Raw genomic sequence first — 23,757 nt, 5'->3', positions numbered from 1 at the left:
AAACTTTTGTTTTTTTTTCATATATTTTTTGGGGTATTTCAACATTTTTACATTTGGGGTAATACTGCATTTTGCAAAAAAATAAAAATGACCCCAATGTTGTGAAATGAAGAAATACCCCAAAACAAAACTTTTTTCCTTTGGGGCTAATTTTCATTCTTAAATTTTGTAAAATACGTGAATATTAAAATATTAAAAAGGGACCTAAAAAACCATATAATAATTAGGGGTGATCTTTCATTATTACTATTTATTAATATTTTATAAAAAATCAGAACATTATCGCGCGATATTTTTTATTAAAAAATATTTTATGTAATAATATTTGTTGTATTTTCATAAAATGTTTGTTAATTTTGAACATATTTTTACAAAAAATATTTCAAGAATGTTCAAAATTAACAAACATTTAATGAAAATACAACAAAAATTATTAAATATGAAATTTTATAAATATGTTAGCTTATATTTGAGGTGGGATGTCATAATGTCCATTGACGTTATGACACACCAAAAAGTTTCATAGTGTCCATGGACGTTATGACAATTTTTAAAAGTGTTATAATGTCCATTGACATTGTATCACTTTTAAAACAGAACTGTATTTGAAAATTTGTAAAGAATTTATGAAAGGGACATTCTTACCCCCAAAGGAATTTATCCTAAATTTGGTGTATGTTGCATTTTGGTTTCCACTTAAAAAGTTTTCTGTATAGCCGGCCTTCGGCCGGGCGCAGGGGTTTTAAACTCTGGGGTATTTCGAATACCGGCTTCGCTAAATTAAGCCTTCTTTTGATAAATGGACTCTTTGAAATCCATAGACTTTATGTTACATTGCTCATACGCATTGTGACACTTTTGAAATTGTTATAACGTCCATGGACACTAGACTCAATTTAGTGAGTCATAACGCCCATGGAAAATATGACACTGGACTTTATGACACGTCACCTATATTTGAATTAAAATTAAATGGGGTGAAATTTCATTTACGTTTTTGGGGTAATTGTTCATTACGAAAAATTAACCCAATATTTGGGGCCACTTTTCATTTCAACCTTGGGGAGATTTTTCATTAATTTTGGGGTGATTTTTCTTAAAAAATGTTAGGGTTATACTTCATAATGAATTTTGACCCCAACATTGGGGCAATTTTTCGTTTTATATTTTGGGGCCATTTTACCTGGGGCCATAATTCGCAGCGCCTACTTTTCCATTCTTCAAATGGTACCTTTTGGATTCTCTATGATGGTTAACCGGAACGGCGCTGCGAATTATGGCCCCAGGTAAAATGGCCCCAAAATATAAAACGAAATATGGCCCCAACAAAGATACAGGAAACAAAATCACGAAATTTTTTTTATATTTTTTTTTTTGGGTTATTTCAACATTTTTACATTTGGGGTAATACTGCATTTTGGAAAAAAAATAAAAATGACCCCAATGTTGTGAAATTAAGAAGTACCCCAAAACAAAACTTTTTTTCCTTTGGGGCTAATTTTTATACCCACCATCAAAAAAGATGGGGGGTATATTGATTTTGTCATTCCGTTTGTAACACATCGAAATATTGGTCATAGACCCACAAAAGTATATATATTCTGGGTCCTCATTAAATTCTAAGTCGATCTAGCCATGTCTGTCCGTCCGTCCGTCTGTCTGTCTGTTGAAAGCACGATAGAGTCCCAATGGAAAGAGCTAGAGCAGAGGTCGGCAAACTTTTGAGTCGGAAGAGCCAAAATTTACAGTTTACAAAACATATGTTTTAAAAGAGCCACAAAATTGTTGTTTATTAAAACTTTACAAATACTTTATGAATTCACTTCAAAAACATAAAGTTGGTTTAATTATCTACAGGACATTCTGCAAGGAATCTTTCTTATAGATTTTTGACTACAAATACTTTTTGAATTTTTATGGGTCATTCGAATGCATTTTTTAAACACTAGTTATATAAAAATATAGAATTTTATTAGAGTAGGGCGACAGTGTTATCAATTAAAAGGTATTTGGAAACATATCAGGAAATGTAAAAATCACGAAAATTGATGACGCAGCTAATACAGTATAAAGTAATATATTAATTTGGCGGCAATCGAGATAAATATTTTACCAACCCCAATATTAGGTCCTTTTCAGAAAATGACTAACGATCATAATTGACTTAACAGTAGCAATATAGCGGCGAAATTAAAAATATACAACTTTTATAAGAACAAAAATCTATCTTCCAAATTTGAATTTAACGTTCATAACTGTCTTAGTAATAGCAGTATTATGACAAAATTCAACACAAACATAACATAATTGACCAATCCCCTTTTAAAAGGTCTACTTCGGAAAATAACTTTAACGTTCATAACTGATTTAATTAACGCTCATAACATGCTTAATAATACCAGCATAGTGGTGCAATTCGTCATAAACAAGTTTATAGGAACAAAATATCTGTACCAAATTAATTAAATTTAAGGATGGATTCAGAATTGACCCTACCCACCCATATAGTGTCCACTTTCGAAAACGACGAAAAATACAAGTATAGTGATGAAAATCAACACAAACAAGTAGGATCCAAAATTTCATTACCAAATTTTGTAAGGATGGGTCGGTCCATAATACGCTTTCTGGTACCTTATTTATAGCCAAAAATTTTATGTCAAAAATATATCAATCTTTTATAGATCACTGTTAAACGTTTCTAAAACGCGCAATATTTAAATATTGAAGTTTTTAAATAGAACAAGTTTTTAGTATTTACCCAGCAAAAACTCGGTAATGGGTTATACTTCCATAACCACTTACTTTTCAATAACTAATACTTACCTTCTGCATTACTTAGAAGTACTCTAGTAATGACTTTCTTATAATCTGATTTAAAAGTACTTTATTTTCGGCTTTGTCATTTTGTTTGCATATTTTATTTAATTGCATTTTATGAATTGTGTTTTACAAAAAATAAAACAAAATTAATTTTGATTGTGAAAACCATTATTTGATGCGCTATAAAAAAGCTAAGGAGTGGTACAGTGTGTAGAACATTTGACTAAAAAATCAAAGTCCCTGGTTCGTATTCTAGCTGGATCTGTTTATTATTAAAAAACAAAACAACTTACTCAACAACTGTTTTGTAAGAGAAATTGCAAGTACTTCTTTAACTTCCTATTAGTAAGCGTGCGTAGAAGTACTTGCCGTGTTAAAATAATGACTTAAAATGCTAATGAAGAAGTAGTGAAAAGAAATTTTATTAGCTTTTTAACTCATTACTTTTCAATGTAAGTTTTTTCTGGGTAACTGTGTTCAAACTCTCTACATTATTAAGTAATTATTTAATTACTATATTTTCAATTTCCAAAAAATATGTTTTAATTCGAAAATCACGAAAATTTCGGAATGTATGATTATGTTTTACATTTTATCTAATGGCACATCGTAAGAGCGCTCATGATACCCCATCGTTTATAGGGAACTTTTCAACTAAAAATTTAAATAATTAAAAATTTTTTTACAATACTAACTTGTACATGGAACAAATTCAATAGGAGAGATAGGTTTGTATAGCTTTAGAAAGTTTGGATCATAACGTGTTGTTTAAAGTTTCACAAACGACTCTAAACTTTCATTTGTTAGTTGTCTCACATACAGAACGATTAAACAAAGTTGAAATGTTGTGTATATTGTAGAAACGTTTGCGAATTGTTTTGTTGGTTTTAACAAACACTGCTCGTTAATCTATTCAGAAAGATATATATTTTTTTATAAAATAAAAAAATGCGTATGAAACTAAAGAGCCATAGCTCCACATCCAAAGAGCCGCATTTGGCTCGCGAGCCGTAGTTTGCCGACCCCTGAGCTAGAGGGTTGAAATTTCACATAAATATTTTTTACAGGTAAGGTTTGTTTGGTATTGAAAATGGGCAATATCGGTCCACATTTTCTGATAGCCCCCATACAAGTGGCCCCTCGAAAAGCAGCTTTAACAGCCATAACTTGTTTAAAAATACGAATATAGCGATAAAATTCGACATAAGTAAGTTTCTTATGATCCAAAATCATTATGCAAAATTTTATGAGGATCGGTCCATAATTGACCCTACCCCCCATATAAGGTCCTCTTCAGAAAATGACTTTAACGCTCATTACTGGCTTAAAAATATTAGTATATAGATGAAATTCGACATAAGTAAGTTTCATACGAGTCAAAATCTATCTAAAAAATTTTATGAGGATCGGTCCATGATTGACCCTACCCCCCATATAAGGTCCCCTTTAGAAAATGACTGCAACGCTCATTAATGGCTTAAAAATACGAGTGTAGCGATGAAATTCGACACAAATAAATTTAATACGAACCAAATTCTGTCTACCAAATTATATTAGGATCGACCCATAATTGACCCTACCCCCTATATAAGGTCCCCTTCAGAAAATTACTTTAACGCTTATAACTGGCCTAAAAAATACGAGCATATAGATGAAATTCGACATAAGTAAGTTTCATTCTAGTCAAACAAGGTTTGATGGTGGGTATATAAGATTCGGCATAGCCGAATATAACACTCTTACTTGTTATTGTTAAATTTTGTAAAATACGTGAATATTAAAAAATTAAAAAGGGACCTAAAAAAACATAAAATAATTAGGGGTGATCTTTCATTATTACTATTTATTAATATTTTATAAAAATTAAGAACATTATCGCGGGATTTTATAAAAAATATTTTATGTAATAATATTTGTTGTATTTGCATAAAATGTTTGTTAATTTTGAACATTCTTCAAATATTTTTTGTAAAATCGCGCGAAAAATACAAAAAATATTTCAAGAATGTTCAAAATTAACAAACATTTTATGGAAATACAACAAATATTACTAAATATGAAATTTTATAAATATAAAATATATAAATCAGAACTGTATTTGAAAATTTGTAAAGAATTTAAGAAAGGGACACTCTTACCCCTTCGGCCGGGCGCAGGGGTTTTAAACTCTGGGGTATTTCGAATACCGGCTTCGCTAAATTAAGCCTTCTTTTTATATATGGACGCTTTGAAATCCATGGACTTTATGTTACATTGCTCATATGCATTGTGACACTTTTGATATTGTTATAACGTCCATGGACACTAGACTCAATTTAGTGAGTCATAACGCCCATGGAAAATATGACTCTGGACTTTATGACACGCCACCTATATGTGAATTAAAATTAGGGTTATAGGTTATACTTCATAATGAATTTTAACCCCAACATTAGGGCAATTTTTCGTTTTATATTTTGGGTCCATTTTACCTGTGGCCATAATTCGCAGCGCCAACCGGAACACATGACACACGGTCCTTATTAAATGAGAATTTATTGAGAGAGATTTTTGTACTTTTTCGTTTTTCCGATGGTACAGATATTTGGATATTTTCACGATATTGAACATAGAAATATAAAATTTAAATTGTAGGGACCTTAGTGAATGAATTTTTTAATTGTATATAATATTGAACACAGAAACATAAAATTTTTGATTAAATGAGAATCTATAAAAGGTATTTTATAATAGTTTTTTTTTTTCAAATAGTACTTTCGAAATTTTCAATAATGTGGAAGCTAAACGAATGAAACTAAAAATACAACCTACTTACTCAATGCGAATTTATTTACGTAATATTGAACGTAAAAATCTGAAACATTAAAGAAATTTGTAATCAATTTTAATTTTCTATAAAAGTAAACTAAATTAACTAATTACAAGTTATAGACCTATATATATAAATATATAAATATATATATATATATTCAATATCTTTTCTATTTATGAACCGATCCGGGCAATTTATATATCGTTAGAAAGTGAAATACCTTTTCAACAATATAAAATATGACCCCATTTATTAACCCTTTGAGAACCAATTCCACAAAATGTATTTTTTATATAGAGTTTTCTGATAAAAGTACCGTTATTTCATAAATCCATCGATATAACGGTACCGATAAATATTGAGAAAATTGTAGAAAAGATTTCAAGCTTTCATTTGATGTATAGATATGTATGTGCTAATGTCTTAATAAATGGGGATGATATTTATGATTAAAAATAGTAAAGTATGTAAAATGATTTCTCTTTTTTCTGTATATCCACACTGTTTGTTTGTTACGCTTTCACAGCAAAGCTACCGAACTGATTTACATGAAATTTGGCCGCTAATAAGCCTAACCCCAAGAGGAACTAAGAGGCTATATAAGATCGTGATCGGATGCCACGCCCCTTTTTATGCCCATTTTGTAAAACTATTATTACACCAATTTTATAATCACAATATGCAAAAACTACTAAACCGATTAATCTGAAATTTTGCATACGGATAGGTATAAGCTTGGAAAGAACTTTAGGCTATATATAAGAACTGGATCTGATGCCACGCCCTTTTCTACGCCCACTTTTTATACAACTATCCTTACCTATATCTTATCCTATACTTATATGAAAGAGAAAGTCTGTTTGTTACGCTTTCACTGACAAACTGCTGAACCGATTTTCATGAAATTTAGAACACTTATAGTTCTATTTTAAAGTGGAACAATAGGCTATATAAAATCATGATTTGACGTCACGATTCTTCTTATCCTCACTCTTTTCTATATAATTGTTATAGCAATTTTCATTCGAGACTTACAGAAAACTACTGAACCCAAATTTGGTATACCGATCTCAGGATCTGGATCGGACGACACCCTTTTTACACCAACTTTTTGTAAAATAATTATTAAACCAAATTTATGTTCAGGCATACAAAAAACTACTGAGCCGATTTTCATGAAATCTGTTATAATGAATGTTATGGAATGAACAGTACGACACATTACATCTTCAAAACCTATAATATATAATAATAAATATATATGAGACTTTTCTTACTCTTCCACTACATAACTAATAAACAGAAGTTAAAAAAACTCTATATGATATTGATTTATTTATTTTTTGAATAACAATGAACAGCTGTAACACCAAATTTCTAGGCTAAATATAAAAAACATGAACCGATTTTCAAGAAATTTGGCGACAGACTGTGTATTTTTAGAATCAACTTTTTGAACTGGATTTTACGCTTCATGAAATTTTGCATTACAACAGTTCTATCGTGGAAAGTTTGGTTAGTTTGAGGAAGAGAATGTTTAATACATTAAATCCGAATAAATACGCCTATACCACTAATTTCGGGCCTGTTATATCTATTAACTTAAAAATTTACTTTAAATAACTCTCAAGAAAAAATAATGATCCGTAATCATATCTCATATTTTTCATACAAAAATATAAAATTTAAATTTATTGTTAAATCGATATAACAATAAAAATCTGCCATCAAAAATTATCTTGATATAAATTCGGTTGCCATTTTTTAAATGCAGCTCAAATCTAAAAACCATGATATGTATTTGACTACTCATTAGAGTGTCCTGAAAGACAGAACTTTTGCAAATCTTATATAGGTATACCTCTGAAACGATGCATATAAAGCATTGTTCATATAAAATATAGATGAATTCATCTTTCAATATCTTTTTATACTTTTAGAAAATTATCCACCAAAAATTCTGCACGTATGTAGTAGCAACGTATTTATTCCAAGCTTTTCAAATTAAATAATGATTTGGAATAATTCCAGCACACATTTTCCATTTACCATTAACAAATTCCGAAATTTTTTAATTAGAGGAAGATGTGAATATTTTAATAAGTAAAATTATTTGGTAACTTTTTTGTATATCTAACGATATTTGATCTTTAAACCTTTATTTCTTCGGATTTAATAAGTGGTGTCTAAATCCATCTAAAACTTAAGTGTGGATGCATAAAAACTAATGAATAAAAATAATATTTTTAAACATACTTTTTTATAAATCGATGTATTTTTGAGAAAAAATGACGAAAAAACGGTGGTTTTACTATTTAATGATCAACTCAACGGAAAAAACGTAATTTTGTTCTTTTTAAAGGAATTTGAAATCAATTGCATGTACTTTTTCAAACAGCAAAAAATCGCTTGAAATTTTATATTTTATAAAAACCGAAGACTTTTGCTCTTTACAATTCAAAGTACGGTGTGACGTAATTTAAAATGAACAGTTCATTAAATCTACTGCAAAAATAAAACAAATCATTTGAAAGTGTCCTTAGTTCCCTACAAGTGATTGAAAATGCTGATTTCAGTATAATTTCTCAAAAAAGTTTTTTTAATTTTTTTACAAATTAGTCAAAATTTCCTAATTTAAGCTCATTTTAAACTTCTTAACTTTTAAGGGACTTTTTGGTTCAGAAACTGACTTTAAGGATTAAAAAAAGGCAGAAAAATAAAATAACTATTTTATCGTTATAAGATAAATTTTGATATATATTTCAAAAAAGTCATTACAGATAGAAAAATATTTTCTTTGATTTTTGAAGAAACCCGGACAACGCCGGGTGCACGCAGCTATTATGCAATATACATACATACATACATACATGACTAGACTGTGACAAAAAAATTCTTAAATTATTTAAAAAGTGAAAAATTATTTGAAAAAAATCGCGCGATTTTTTCTATTTTATCCAGATCTTTACCCAGATAATTTTCTATTTTTTTTTTGGCTATAGAAATACAACATTTCATTTCCCAAAAAAATTAAAAAAAATTACGCTACGAACAAAAACGGATTTCTTTTGAAAATAATAATATAATAAGCAAGTTGAAGGGAAGGCGATTGCGAATAATAATGGTAAAAAAATTACAAAAATGGCTTAAGGAGATCCAGATAGATAAAAAATGTTGATATACAAGAAATTTAAATAACAATATATAAAATTTACCCAAAAAAGTAAATTTACTTTCATTTTAGATCTTATACAGAAAAATTTTAGGTGGAATAAATTTGTTTTATTGTTGTTTTTGTAGCGTTGTATATAAACTAAATGAATTTAAAAATATTCCATATTCAATAATCATTTAAGCCATTTATGCCCACAGTTACATATACGTAACGCAAATTAATTCGAATTTGGACTCGAAATGCACAGAAATGAAAAATGCAAAGTTACTTTTTTCTGATGGATTGATTAACTTAACATGTTCTTAACGATTAGGAAACGAATTTGAGTAATTTTTGCCTATAGAATTTTAATTTTGGGTTATTTTGAAAAGTACCTATTTCGCAAGCATGCAAAAACTCATATTTTTCGAGGAATTAATTCATAGAATGTTAATAACTTAAATGTAGTTAGTTTTTAAAGAAAGTTTCTGACGTAAACTTATAAAGAAGTAATCAAAGTGTATTACCTAATCTATCTATCTTCTATCTATAATATAGATTCTATCTATAATATAGATTATATATAAAAAGATTCTTTATATATAAAAATGAATGTGTGGTTGTATGTTTATATGTTTGTATGTTTGAACGTTATAGACTACTAAACGGCTGAACCGATTTTCTTCAAATTTTCACAGCGTATTCCTGCATGTCTGGAATAGGTAATGGGCTACTTTTTATTTTGAAATTCCAAGTGAGCGGGGAGCCACGCCCGGGTAGCAAAGCACACTGGGTTTAGCTAGTCTATCTATATATATAAAAATGAATGTGTGTTTGTATGTTTGTATATTTGAAGTTTATAGACTACTAAACGGCTGAACCGATTTTCTTGAAATTTGCACAGTGTATCTCTGCATATCTGGAAGAGGTTATAGGCTTATTTATTTTATTTTGAAATTTCAAGTGGGCGAGGAGCCACGCCATTGAGCCATTAAGAAAATATTAAATCAGTATATCTGAGATAATATAACAGTTAGAGTCCTCAAATTTTGTCGGAGCCACTTTAGAGTCATTATGATTACTTAGGATAAAATGTAGGCGGACTAGCAGCAGAGGGCGTGGTACCTCCCATATAAATTAAATTCACAAATTCGTTTATCTTGGAAACTATTACAACTAGAATCTTAAAATTTAGCACGAAGAACTTTAACATCCATGAAACATTTTAGGTTATAAATTGGCGGACTACCAATGAGGGGAGCGGTACCTCCCATACGAATTAATTACAAAAATTCGTTTATATGAGAAACTAATAGAACTAAATTTTTCAAATTTTGCACGAAGAACTTTAATACTCATCTGAATATTTCATAAAAAACAGGGCGGATTTTCATATAAATTAAATAGAAAGATTCGTATATCTGAGAAACTATTAGAGCTAGAATCTTCAAATTTTACATGAAAAACTTTGATATTCATGTGAACATTTTGAGAATAACGGGCGGACTTTCAATGGGGGTTTGTTACCTCCCATATGAATTAAATACTAAATTTCGTTTATCTGGGAAAATAATAGAAATAGATTCTTAAAATTTTTCACGAAGAACTTTAATATTCATCAGAACATTTTGAAGAAAAAAGGGGCGGACTTTCATCTGGAGGGGCTTGGAACCCCCATATGAATTAAAAAGATAAATTCGTATATCTGAGAAACTATTAGGACAATCTTCAAATTTTACATAAGAACTTTGACATTCATCTGAAGATTTAATAATGGGCGAACTTTCAATGGGGTGTTTGCCAACTCCCATATGAATTAAATACAAAATTTGGTTTATCTGGGAAACTCATGGAACTAGAGTCTTCAAATTTTGCACGAAGAATTTTAATATTCATCTGAACTCATTAAATAGAAAAATTTGTATATCTGAAAACTATAAGAGCTAGAATCTTAAAATTTTAAATGGAGAACTTTGACATTCATGTGAACATTTGGAGAATAACGGGCGCACTTTCAATTGGGGGCTTGGCCCCTTTCATATGAATTAAATACAAAATTTCGTACATCTGGTAAACTATATATATATATATTTAACATCTTCTATATATATATTTTTAACATCTTCTCTATATTTGAACCGATCCAGACAATATATATATCGTTATTTTTTTCGCGATTTTTTTCAAATAATTTTTCGCCTGCTGCGCTATCGTTATTGTTTTCGTTATCATTATTTTTTTCGCGATTTTTTTCAAATAATTTTTCGTCTGCGGCGCTACTTCACAATTTTCGAATCTTTATCCAGATAATTTTCTATTTTTTTTTTGGCTATAGAAATACAACATTTCATTGGTTGGTCATAGACCCACAAAAGTATATATATTCTGGTCACTTATTAAATTTTAAGACGATCTAGCCATGTCTGTCCGTCCGTCTGTCTGTTGAAAGCACGGAACGAGATACAGGATTGAAATTTTCCACAAATATTACGTTTTCGGATAGCCCTCATACAAGTGGACCACCAAAAAACAGCTTATCTGTTTCAAAAGTACGAATATACCGATGAAATTCGACATAAATAAGTTTCATATGATCCAAAATCTCTCTACCAAATTTTATGTTGATCGGTCCATAATTGACCCTACCCCCATATAAGGTCCCCTTCAGAAAATCACTTAAACGCTCATTACTTACTGGCTTAAAAATACGAGTATAAGTTTCATATGTTCCAAAATCTCCCTACCTAATTTTATGTTGATCGGTCCATAATTGACTATACCCCCCATATAAGGTCCCCTTCAGAATATGACTTTAACGCTCATTACTAGCTTAAAAATACCAGTATAGTGATGAAATTCGACACACATAAGTTTCAATGAAGCCAAAATCTCTCTATCAAACTTTATGTGGATCGGTCCGTAATTGACCCTTCTCACCATATAAGGTGCCCTTCAAAAAATTACTTAAACAATGATTACTGGCTTAAAAATACAGAATACAGAAAAGCGATAAATTTCGACACACATATTTTATATATAAGTTAAAACCTCTCTACCAAATATATTGAGGACCGGTCCATAAGAAAATTACTTTAACTATCTTTGCTGACTTAAAATACGTGAACAGTTATGAAATTTTATATAAGAAACATTTATAGGAACGTTAATCTTCCTACCAAATTCCATGCGGAAAGTGTCGGGAAGCGATATTCGATGTAAAGAAAAACGGTCAATAATTAACCCTATCTCTTAAATAAGGTCCTCTTCAGTTAATTTGATGAGTAATATCACCCTGATGTTTATAGGGGAACATACCTTTTAAGGCATATGGTTTGATGATGGGTATATGAGATTCAATAAAAATGTATTTTATATTTTTTTTAATTATTAATTTTTTATGTACAAACACAAAACTTACAAACACTGGTATTTCCATAGATATAAATTAATATAGTCACACTTTCATGTCAATATTAAGGTAATTAATAAATTTTTTTTTAATTATTAATTTTTATGTACCATATTTTATGTATTTTATATTTCTTTTAAATTTTATAATGTTGTCTACGATTATATTTTTAGATATTATTTATTTTTCAAAATTGTTTAACACTTTATTTAATCCGATCTAGTACAGATAAACCACAGAACTGATATAAAAAAGGCGATACCAAAAATATTTTTAATAGTAAACGTATTTTGCTTATATCTTAAACATTATATGGGTAAACATGTAAAAATGTACCATTTTATGGTTATTTGAAAGTTTAAATGGTTCTAAATAACAAAATATGTTTACTTAGTTGTCATTGTTTATTTGATGTAAAAATAATTATTTTTCAGAGAATCATTCTCAAATTTATAATTGTCATAAACATATTAGTTACAGATTACAGTAACTAAAATATTTATGAAATTCAAAAAAAATAACAATTATTTGGTTATGACAACAAAATATTGGTTGTACTAACCATGCCAAACCATGTTTTTTCTCTGCGTGTAGAAGCATGAAATAAGGTATGTAGGGCCTGGATTAGGTGGGAACCTAAAAAAGGGATTTTTTGGTACTTTCTCGTTCTTCAAAAGGTACTTTTTGAATTTTCTATAATATTAAACCTGGAGACATAAAATTAAGTATGTAGGGCCCGGAGTGAGTAATAACCCATTAAAGGGGATTTTTTAAGTACTATTTCGTTCTACAAAAGGTACCTTTAGACTTTTTTATAATATTGAACCTAGAAACATGAAATTTAGCATGTAGGGCCTTCATTAGGCGAGAACCTATAAAAGGGGACTTCTTGGATTTACAAAAGGTACTTTTTGAATTTTCTATAATATTGAACCTAGAAACATGAAATTTAGGTGAAAACTTATAAAAGGGGACCTTTTGGTAGTTTATCGTTCTCCAGAAGGTACTTTTTGTATTTATAGTGAGAACATGTAAAGTAGGACTTCTTAGTACATACTTTTATGTTAATACAAATCTGGAGGAAACGATTTTTTCAACTTATTTGTTCTATGAATGATACATTCTTTGGTTTTTATGTACATACGCAACAACATGATTGATCGAAAATCTATAATAGGGGACTTTCTGACACTTTTTCGTTTTACAACTGGTATTTTTTGATTTTTTGTAATAATTTTATGTACTGGCTATTCTACTTAACACATCATGGTGAAGGGTATATAATATTCGGCACAGCCGAATATAGGACTCTTACTTGTTATTGTTTAACATTTTATGATTGAATGAAATGTCAACATCAGCATTTACTCTGTTTGTAATTCCCAGCGGTAAATGAAACAAAGTACTTACATAGATAATATTCGATGACATCAGTATGACGTTCTAAGCGAGCAATCTAAGTACTTAGAGTGCAATGTATGCGTAATCCAACATATCATGCACTTTAATTATAACATAGATTACGATTTAAGGAGAGAGCTAGCTGCCTTTTTCATGTTGTTTTTGTTTTTATTTCTTTAAAAGACAGAACTAAAGTACCGTTTTATGAAAAGAAGAATCTTTTTGTTTCAGTTTAAATTTGATCTTTTGTAAGTGAAGTTGTGTTTTGTTAAAAAAGTTATTTTATTGTAAAAAATTTTAAATAATTGTGGTGATCTGAAATGGCAGAAACGGATTTAAAAATTGGGGTAAATTTATTTCATACATTCTAGTTTTAATACTGATAACTATTTTAATACTGATAACTTCCTCTTGATTGTTTACAGGATCTGTAAAGGCCGAAAGTTTCAAAAGAAAATTAAGATTTATTTCATTTATCTTCGTTAAAATTGTTTAATTATATTTTTATTGAATTAACTATAATACATGTTTATTATTTGATAATCATTTTTAAATAAACTTGGATAATTTTAAAATAAATATAAAAAAAATATATTTTTTCTATAACAAAAAGGGAAGACATGGTACTTTAACTTACAAACGCAAATAGGATTGTAATCTATATTGCAGTCTCATTAACTTCACTTAGAACTCCACAAGTGAAATTTTAATTTGTCCTAATGATATTGTGACTTAAATTCTAAGCGAGAGCACATCGACGAGGCAGCCTAGGACACTTTTATGTTAAATCTAAGTGGAAGAATAAGTGAAAGCATCACCACTGACTGCCACGAAATATCACTTAGATAAGCGAGTACGTAATGTGTATTTTTACTTTTTTACAATGTAAAATGCAACTCTTAGCAATATCAAATCAATGTAAAAATAATTTAAAAACTGCAATATTAGTTAAAAAGTTACAAATATTTATTGACGCAATCTAAAAAAATAAAATGTCTCAAAAGAGGTGTGATGTCTGGTCTAACATAACTTAAAAAAGGAAAAATTCCTCGTTTTTAATTTAAAATAAAACCGTTAAAAGTATCGAGTATTATTGAGTACCCAAACGAAAAGTATTGAGTAGTATTGAGTAATCAAAAGTAGTAGAATATTACAGCACTATTAGAGTGCTCCAAAAAAACGTAGTTGCGAATTTTGTCCGTCCCCCCCCCCTCTAGAATTGTTCTTTGGATTGTAAAACTATGTCATACAAAAAATTAGGCTGATAGGATAACGTTAACAGGTGCCGCAACGGCTCTGAAGTTTTCAAGTGCATTTAGAAGGGGAAAATATCGATTTTTTTTCAGTTTTTGCTCAAATTTGGCCATTTAGTAATACATTTTGAACTTTATTGTAAAGGAATCGTAATGTGCACAGAGTAAGCATTTCGGAAAGATATAAAACACAATTTCTTGAAAACTTTAAAAGTTATTGCAAAATCCCCAGGCCATTAACGTGTCCCACAGTACATAAATTCGAAATGTGACAAAAAAATTTACTTTTTTTGGAATATATTCTAACAAAAACATTTTGTTACTTAAAATATATCTATAATTACTCTAATATTAGTTTTTTCCCTTTTAAGATAACGCAATCTTCTTCTAAGCTATGATCAAAAAAGTTTGATTTTTTCAACGGCCGTTTCAAATCTCCAATTTCAATTTTTTGGAATCTTTGTTAAACAAATTTTAAAATTTTTAGGAGATCTCATGGGGATTTATAGTCAATATATAAGGCTATTAAACAATAAAAAAGCTAGATCAATATTTCTTACAGTTTAGCTGTACCTGCGATTTGAACTCGGCGGATTTCGGGAAAATCGCATTTTTTTGTGATATTTTAGAGAATACTTATGAATTCTTTACTGATGCATATTTTAAATAAATATATATCCGAAGTTTTATTAAAATCGGACATTCTTAACCCATAAACTGTAGAGTTCAAAGGTCAAATTTTGCAATATTTGGGAATTCTTAGTGTACCATATCGAAATACTATTTATTTGTCGGCCATCTTTACCAAAAATGACTGGAATTTATCGTATATAGTCCGATATTTAAAATAGAGTGATAAAAGTTAGATTAACCCTTTAAGGCACTTGGGAACAATTTAAAACCAAAGTTAAAAAAATCAAAAAAAAACACTCTCCATTTGAATAATGCTCTATATAACTAAAGGAATAACATAAATAATACAAAAATTCTGTATTAAGTATAAAAACTTATGAATTAACCCTTTTTGACCATATAAAGTTTGTATGTTTAGACATATAAGATTCAAAATCGACCCTAAAAGAGGATTATGTAAATTATCAGTTTTAGAAACAAAATTTTTCTTTTAAAAATGTGCACCTCAAGTTTACTCCATAGTCAAAAAGCGTTAAAGTATAATTTTTTAGATTTAATATACAATTTTTTGTTTTATTTCTGTTATTCCTCTAATTATATATAGCACTATTCAAATAGGTAGTGTTTTTTTTTTTTTTTTGAATTTTTAAACTTTGGTGTTAAATTATTCCCAAGTGCCTTAAAGGGTTAATCTACCTTTTAATCACTCTATTAAATATCGGACTATATACGATAAATTCCAGTCATTTTTGGTAAAGATGGCCGACAAATAAATATTATTTCGAAATGGTACACTAAAAATTCCCAAATATTGCAAAACATGACCTTTGAACTCCACAGTTTATGGGTTAAGAATGTCCGATTTAAATAAAACTTCGGATATATATTTTATATTATCTGGACTATAATACTCTGATAATACTTTATGTAAAATGTGCAACAGTAAAGAATTAATACGTATTCTCTGAAATTTTACAAAAAATGCGATTTTCCCGAAATCCGCCGAGTTCAAATCGCAGGTACAGCTAAACTGTAAGAAATATTGATCTAATATTTTTACCGTTTAATAGCCTTATCTATTGACCATAAATCCCCATGAGATCTCCTAAAGATTTTGAAATTTGTTTAACAAAGTTTCAAAAAAACTAAAATTGGAGATTTGAAACGGCCGTTGAAAAAATCAAACTTTTTTTGACCATAGCTTAGAAGAAGATTGCGTTATCTTATAAGGGCAAAAACTAATATTAGAGTAATTATAGATATATTTTAAGTAACAAAATTATTTTTTAGAATATATCCCAAAAAAAGTAAATTTTTTTGTCACGTTTCCAATTTATGTGCTGTGAAACACGTTAATGGCCTGGGGAATTTGCAAAAACTTTTAAAGTTTTCCAGCAATTTTTGTGTTTTATATCTTTATTACTAAATGGCCAAATTTGAGCAAAAACTGAAAAAAATCGATATTTTCCCCTTGTAAATGCACTTAAAAACTTCAGAGCCGTTGCGGCACCTGTTAACGTTATTCAATCAGCCTAAATTTTTGTATGACATAGTTTTACAACCCATAGAACAATTCTAGGGGGGGGGGGGGGCGGCCTTTCAAACAATTTTTTTTCCTTCATACAAGCTTCAAACACACTCTGTTTATACAAATAAATAAAACATTATTATTAATGGTTTATAATATATGAAATAATTTCATTCGACTATTGCAACTAAGTCATGGCATTAACATTCTACGTTATGCATGACAATATTGTAGTAAAATTATTAGTAATAAGAAAACGTTTCTTTGAATTTATGAAATATGTTTACTGAAGTAATGGTTAATTTCATTTCATTATTAAAGTTAAAGATTCATATTATTAATTAAAACCTTCCACATAAATACAATGAATTGAATAGAAATAGAGATTTCAAATGTGTCCCTTCGATGAATAATTTGAAAATTCTAGAATGAGTTGCGAGATGGTGACGTCATTCTTCTCTCCTCTCTCTTCCACAAATCCAAAAACTTGCGCAAGTAAAATTGTCCACTGTAAACCAGGACATAATAAAGCAGTACTCTTTGCTTACGATTCTGTAGTTCAAAAAATGTTTTTGTAATAAAATAGTTAAACCAGATAGTTATTAGTTAAATTTTAACGATTTTTGGACATTTTTCGACTTTTCCCGACATTTTTCGATTTTTATTTGCAAAAGTCGATTTTTGTATGAAAGACATGAATCAACTGATTCGTGACGGAACAGAACGTAGAAACTAATTCTTACTTATGTCTTGCTCTAGATCATTATGAATCGTTTATTTTGGGACTTATTTCTGAAAAAAAATACAAAATTTTGTAGCAGAACAATCTTCATGAAAATTTCATATTAGAAGGGCTAATATTGAATGTAGTAAAGAAATCAATTGTTACCCTATTCAGTACTTCACTATACATTAATTTGTGAAACGTTAATACAACATATATAGTTCTCGAACAATTTTATACCTACAAAAATTAGAATTTTAAATGAATTCTACTGCTGTTTACAGAAATCTTTTTTGTAAAGTGTATGAGCTCAATTAGTTTCTACGTTTCGTACCGTGATGGATCAACTGATTCGTTTTTGGCTTACGGAAACCAGTGTAAGTCGTTAGTTCGGCAACGAGATTGCCGTTAGGTTTTTGTATGAAAAACATGAATCAACTGATTCGTCACGGAACGTAGAAAACAATTCTTGCTTATGCCTTGCTCTAGATTATTATTTTGGGATTTATTTCTGAAAAAAACAAAATTTTGTAGCAGAACTATTTACAGGAAAAAAATCCTTTTGAAAATTTCTTGTTTGAAGCGCTAATATTGAATGTAGTAAAGAAATGAATTGTTTCCGTATTCACTACTTCAATATATGTACATTAAATTGTGAAACGTTCTTACAACAGTATAGTAATATACTCTACTTATGTAGTTCTTGGACAATTTTATACCTACAAAAAGAGAATTTTGAATGAATTCTACTGCTGTTAAAGAAATCTTTTACATACGAAATATGACCTCAAATATCTTACTTGTCTTCTTATTGTTGTTGATGAGTAATGGATACTGATTATATATTTCAAATGTTAATTGTTTATATGGACTACTGCCATCTAATCGTGTGTGCAGATTTTGGATTTTTAGACTTTCATATAATGAACTATTAATTGATCCAGCTTGTATTTGGGCTTCGTAGCTACTGTAATCTCCATCAATATTTGTAATGCCGGGGAATGTTGTATTATTGTTATTGTCACCATTGCCGTTACAATAATATATTTTCAAATACTTTTCTTTATCTATCTGCTTTTCAATACCTTTGCAATTATTATTAACTCCATCCTCCACGCCAATCTCTCTATATACAAATTTTTGATTGTCATTATAATCGTCCATTGAGGTTTCTGCAATATGTTCTTCTTGTTGTTTGTTAGTTTTATGATGATGTAACTGATTGTTATCAATAAAATCTGTTGGGGTTTTCGGTATCATATTGCTGTATTTTGAACTTGCTTGGTAAATGTCTCTATTAGATCGAAAACCACCACTTTCTTTCATTTGACTATTTACTTGTAATTGTATCATAATTTGTGCGACAATTACTTTAAAACTCATTTATTCTCATTGATGAACATGTTGTTTGCGACAACTGCTATCAGTAGAAAGTCAAATTTTTTTTGATATAATGATAAATAGATTATTAATCGAAAGTTTACTGTTTTTCAAATTTTCGGAATCTGAAAAGGGATAAAGGCGTTGTTTAAGATTATTCATTATGGTGGGTCAAAATAAATGTTGATCAAATTAATTTTTAATAGTGAAAATGTGCAGTTATAGCCATTGTTGCAAGATTTGTCGATTAAGAGCCTATTGGCAGACTAATACTTCCTGATTTTGTATATGATATGTGTAAAGCTGTATGGCCACTAGAGGTGTCCAAAAAATATCGCTTTTGCTCAGTCTTATTTTGCTTATTAGTATCTAAAATTAACTGGTGCAAAATTTTAGCAAAATCGGATAACGGCAACCCGTGCTGGAAATCGATTGAGAAGTATAAAATTGGTTAAATAATAGGACATTTTTTAAATTCGTCAAAAATTGTGCCATTAAAATTTTAGTTTCTTAAAATTTCGACAACGTTTTATATTCTAAAGAAAATGATCATTCCAACAAGGTATAAAATATTAATGTCGAGCGACAAATAACAAAGTTATAGGCATTTCCTTGTTACAAATATGTTGCAGAAACATCTAAATATTATTATTATGTATTATTATAAAATAATATAATAATATATAATAAAATAATATAAAATAATTATTTTACTCGTTTTTATACCCTTCACCTTCGTGAGAAGGGTATATGTATATAAGTTTGTCATTCCGTTTGTAATTTCCAAAATATAACTTTCCGACCCTATAAAGTATATATATTCTGAATCCTTATAGATAGCGGAGTCGATTAAGCCATGTCCGTCTGTCTGTTGAAATCAGTTTACTGAAGACCCCAGATATCATCGGGATTCAAAACTTCAATAATTCTATCAGACATGCTTTCGAGAAGTTTCCTATTTAAAATCAGCAAAATTCGTCCATAAACAACGGAAATATAAACAAAAATCCGAGACAACCTCTGAAAATTTCATAAAAAATAAGCAACAACAACACTGCTTATTCATTGCGTTGTGTATTTTGTTTTTTTAGAGTATTTCGTTTCGTATGTTTGGATGGCTGTTTGTTTCATTGCCTGGTGTATGTTTGGATGTCTGTTGGTTTCATTGCGTTGTGTATTTTGTTTTTTTCGTTTTGTGTTGTTGTTGTTCATTATGTTTTGCTATTGCTATAATAATGATATAGTCAGGAAAATGAAATAAATTAAAATTTTATAAAATTTATATTTTTTAAATACACTATGGTGAAGGGTATAAAAGATTCGGCATCGCCGAATATAGCATTCTTACTTGTTTTTAGATATTTCTATTTACATCACTTCTGCATACAAAACGAAGACCAAACGAGGCAGAAAATGTATGATTGTTTTAATAAATGGCTGGGAAATTGTCAATAACTTTATTGTTTGTCCTTTGATAAATGTTTTATACGTCATTGGATAGATAACTTTCTCTAGATGATAATTTAATAATTAAATGTTAAGAAAAATTAATTTTGATGGCACAATTTTGGCGATACCAAAAAAGCCCTATTATTTAAACGATTTTACTCTTTTACCGTTATCCGATAAATATACAAAATAAGACCCATCTGAGCAAAATCGATATCGACAGCTGTAATGGCCAAAATTTTGATCACAATTTGCATGTGTGTTAGTACCATAATCATATAATCATTGAAGCCGATGAAGCATAAAAACATATATGTATATATATATGTATATACACAAATTTTGATTAAAATTGTAACGTGTGGCCAGGATTGTCATATATTTTTTGAAAAAAACTTTTTATTTTTAGGTTAGGTTAGGTTGATAGGAGGATGTATACTACATCAAATCCGAAGAAATACACTTAGGCCACTATCGGGCCTGTTGTGCGCTCTAATATTTTTAAGAAAAAAACTTTTTTTCAATAACAAAAAAACTTTTTATGTACTAAAATTACAAAATACTTCAGGAAAATTAGTTAAAATTGAAGAATGGATTCCTTAACATCAGTAGTAAGGGTTTACTGGTCACTGTCAATTAATACTTGGAAATAACATGAGCAAAAAAAGTAAAAAGAAAAAGTTATGAGTAAAAATTTCAGACTACCTCGAAAAAAATTAAGTTTTTTCCCCAATTCTTAAGTAGTTTTGACAGAAACTACCAAAGATATTTCGATGAATTTAGTCACACAATTTTTATACCCACCATCAAAAAAGATGGGGGGTATATTGATTTTGTCATTCCGTTTGTAACACATCGAAATATTGGTCATAGACCCATAAAAGTATATATATATTTCGGCTCCTTATTAAATTCTAAGACGATCTAGCCATGTCCGTCCGTCTGTCTGTTGAAATCACGATAGAGACCACACGAGAGGAGCTAGACGGTTGAAATTTTGCATAAATATTCTCTATTGTTAAGGTTTGTTTGGTATTGAAAATGGGCAATATCGGCCCACTTTTTCGGATTGCCCCCATACAAGTGGACCTCCAAAAAACAGCTTTAACGGGCATAACTGCTTTAAAAGTACAAGTATAGCAATGAAATTCGACATAAATAAGTTTCATATGAGCCAAAATCTTTCTATCTAATTTTTTGAGGATCGGCCCATAAATGACCCTACCCCCCATATAAGGTCCCTTTCTGAAAATTACTTTAACACTCATTACTGGTCCCAAAATGCAAGTATAGCGATGAAATTCGGTATAAGTATGTTTCTTACGAACCAAAATCTCTCTACAAATTTTTTTTAGGATCGGCCCATAAATGACCCTACCCCCCATGTAAGGTCCCCTTTAGAAAATGACTTTAACACTCATTACTAGCCCAAAAATTCGAGTATAGCAATGAAATTCAGTATAAGTAAGTTTCTTACGAACCAAAACCTTTTAATAAATTTTTTTAGGATCGGCCCATAAATGACCCTACCCCCCATATAAGGTCCACTCCTGAAAATGACTTTAACACTCATTTTTAACCAATTTTTTTAGGATCGGCCCATAAATGACCCTACCCCCCATATAAGGTACACTCCTGAAAATTACTTTAACACTCATTACTGGCCCCAAAATGCATGTATAGCGATGAAATTCGACATAAATAAGTTTCATGTAAGCCCAAAACTTTCTACCAAATTTTTTGAGGATCGGTCCATAATTGACCCTACCCCCCATACAAGGTCCCCTTTAGAAAATTACTTTAACACTCATTACTGGTCCAAAAATGCGAGTATAGCGATGAAATTCGGTATAAGTAAGTTTCTTACGAACCAAAATCGCTCTATGAATTTTTTTTAAGATCGGCCCATAAATGACCCTATCCCCCATATAAGGTCCCCTTCTGAAAATGACTTTAACGCTTATAACTGGCCTAAAAAATACGAGTATATAGATGATTCGACATAAGTAAGTTTAATTCGAGTCAAACGAGGATTGATGGTGGGTATATAAGATTCGGCATAGCCGAATATAACACTCTTACTTGTTTTTTTCTGACATATGCTGAAACTCATAACATATTTCCCATATCCCCCAAAACAAAGGTTATTTTCCCGGAAATTAGTTTATCGTTAATAACTCCCTCAAATATATCGGTATCAACACAAAATTTTGCACATGCATATATAAAATGAACAGAAATCATACTACCAACGTAGATCTCAGTCGGTCCACAATTGGCCATAGCTCTAATAAAAAGCCCACTTTCGAAAATCACATAAACGCACATATTTCATTGATAAATAATCATTCTACCAAATTTTTTTCGGATCGGTTCATTATTCATAGCTCCCATATAAGTCCAACTGGGCGGGGTGCCACGCCCATATTAAGAAAATATGAAATGCGTATATTTGAGATAATATAACAGTTAGAGCCCTCAAATTTTATCGAAGCCACTTTAGTGTCAATATGATTATTTAGGACAAAAAGTAGGCGGACTAGCATTAGGCGGCGTGGCACTTCCCATATATATCAAATACAAAAATTCGTTTATCTTGGAAACTATTACAGTTAGAATCTTAAAATTTTGTACGAATAACTTTAACATCCATTTAAACATTTTGGGTAATAAACTACCCATGAGGGGAGCGCAACCTCCAATATTAATTATATACAAAAATTCGTTTATCTGGGAACTAATGGAACTAAATTCTTCAAATTTTGCACGAAGAACTTAAATATTCATCTGAACATTTTGGAGGAAAACAAGCGGACTTTCATTAAATAGAAAAAATCGTATATCCGATAAACTATTAGAGAGAGAATCTTCAAATTTTACTTGAAGACTTTTGACATTCATCTGAACATTTAGAGTATAATGGGCGTACTCTCAAAGGGGAACTTTGCACCTCCCATATGAATTAAATATAAAATTTCGTTTGTTTGGGAAACTAATAGAACTTGATTCTTAAAATTTTGCAGAAATTATTTTAATATTCATCTGAACGTTTTGGGGAAAAAGTGCGGGCTTTCATCTGGGGAGCTTGAAGCCCCCACTGAGAAAATATTAGAGCTAGAATGTTAAAATTTTACATGAAGAACTCTGACATTCATGGGAACATTAGGAGAATTACGGGCGGACTTTCAATG

At 29.7% G+C, this 23,757-nt stretch overlaps 1 protein-coding gene across 3 annotated transcripts in view; it reads right to left on the bottom strand.

The window, feature by feature from the left end:
* The window catches only part of LOC119602535, a 482,654-nt gene that overhangs the window by 287,476 nt on the left and 171,421 nt on the right, over positions 1-23,757 (bottom strand). For 2 of the 3 annotated variants that reach the window (XM_037954114.1, XM_037954115.1), the window contains exon 2: positions 18,538-19,242. In XM_037954114.1, coding sequence (XP_037810042.1) covers positions 18,538-19,120 — 583 coding nt within the window. In that variant the 5' untranslated portion in view covers positions 19,121-19,242. The remainder of the gene's footprint in view (positions 1-18,537; positions 19,243-23,757) is intronic. The other variant, XM_037954116.1, reaches the window with a different exon arrangement.

This window comes from Lucilia sericata, unplaced genomic scaffold (assembly GCF_015586225.1).
Source record: "Lucilia sericata isolate MDLA Ls3-8-SP2 unplaced genomic scaffold, ASM1558622v1 Contig000239F_arrow, whole genome shotgun sequence".
Lineage (NCBI taxonomy): Eukaryota > Metazoa > Arthropoda > Insecta > Diptera > Calliphoridae > Lucilia > Lucilia sericata.
The sequence above is the reverse complement of the archived record's forward strand: the minus strand, read 5'-3'. Positions and strand labels throughout refer to the sequence as shown.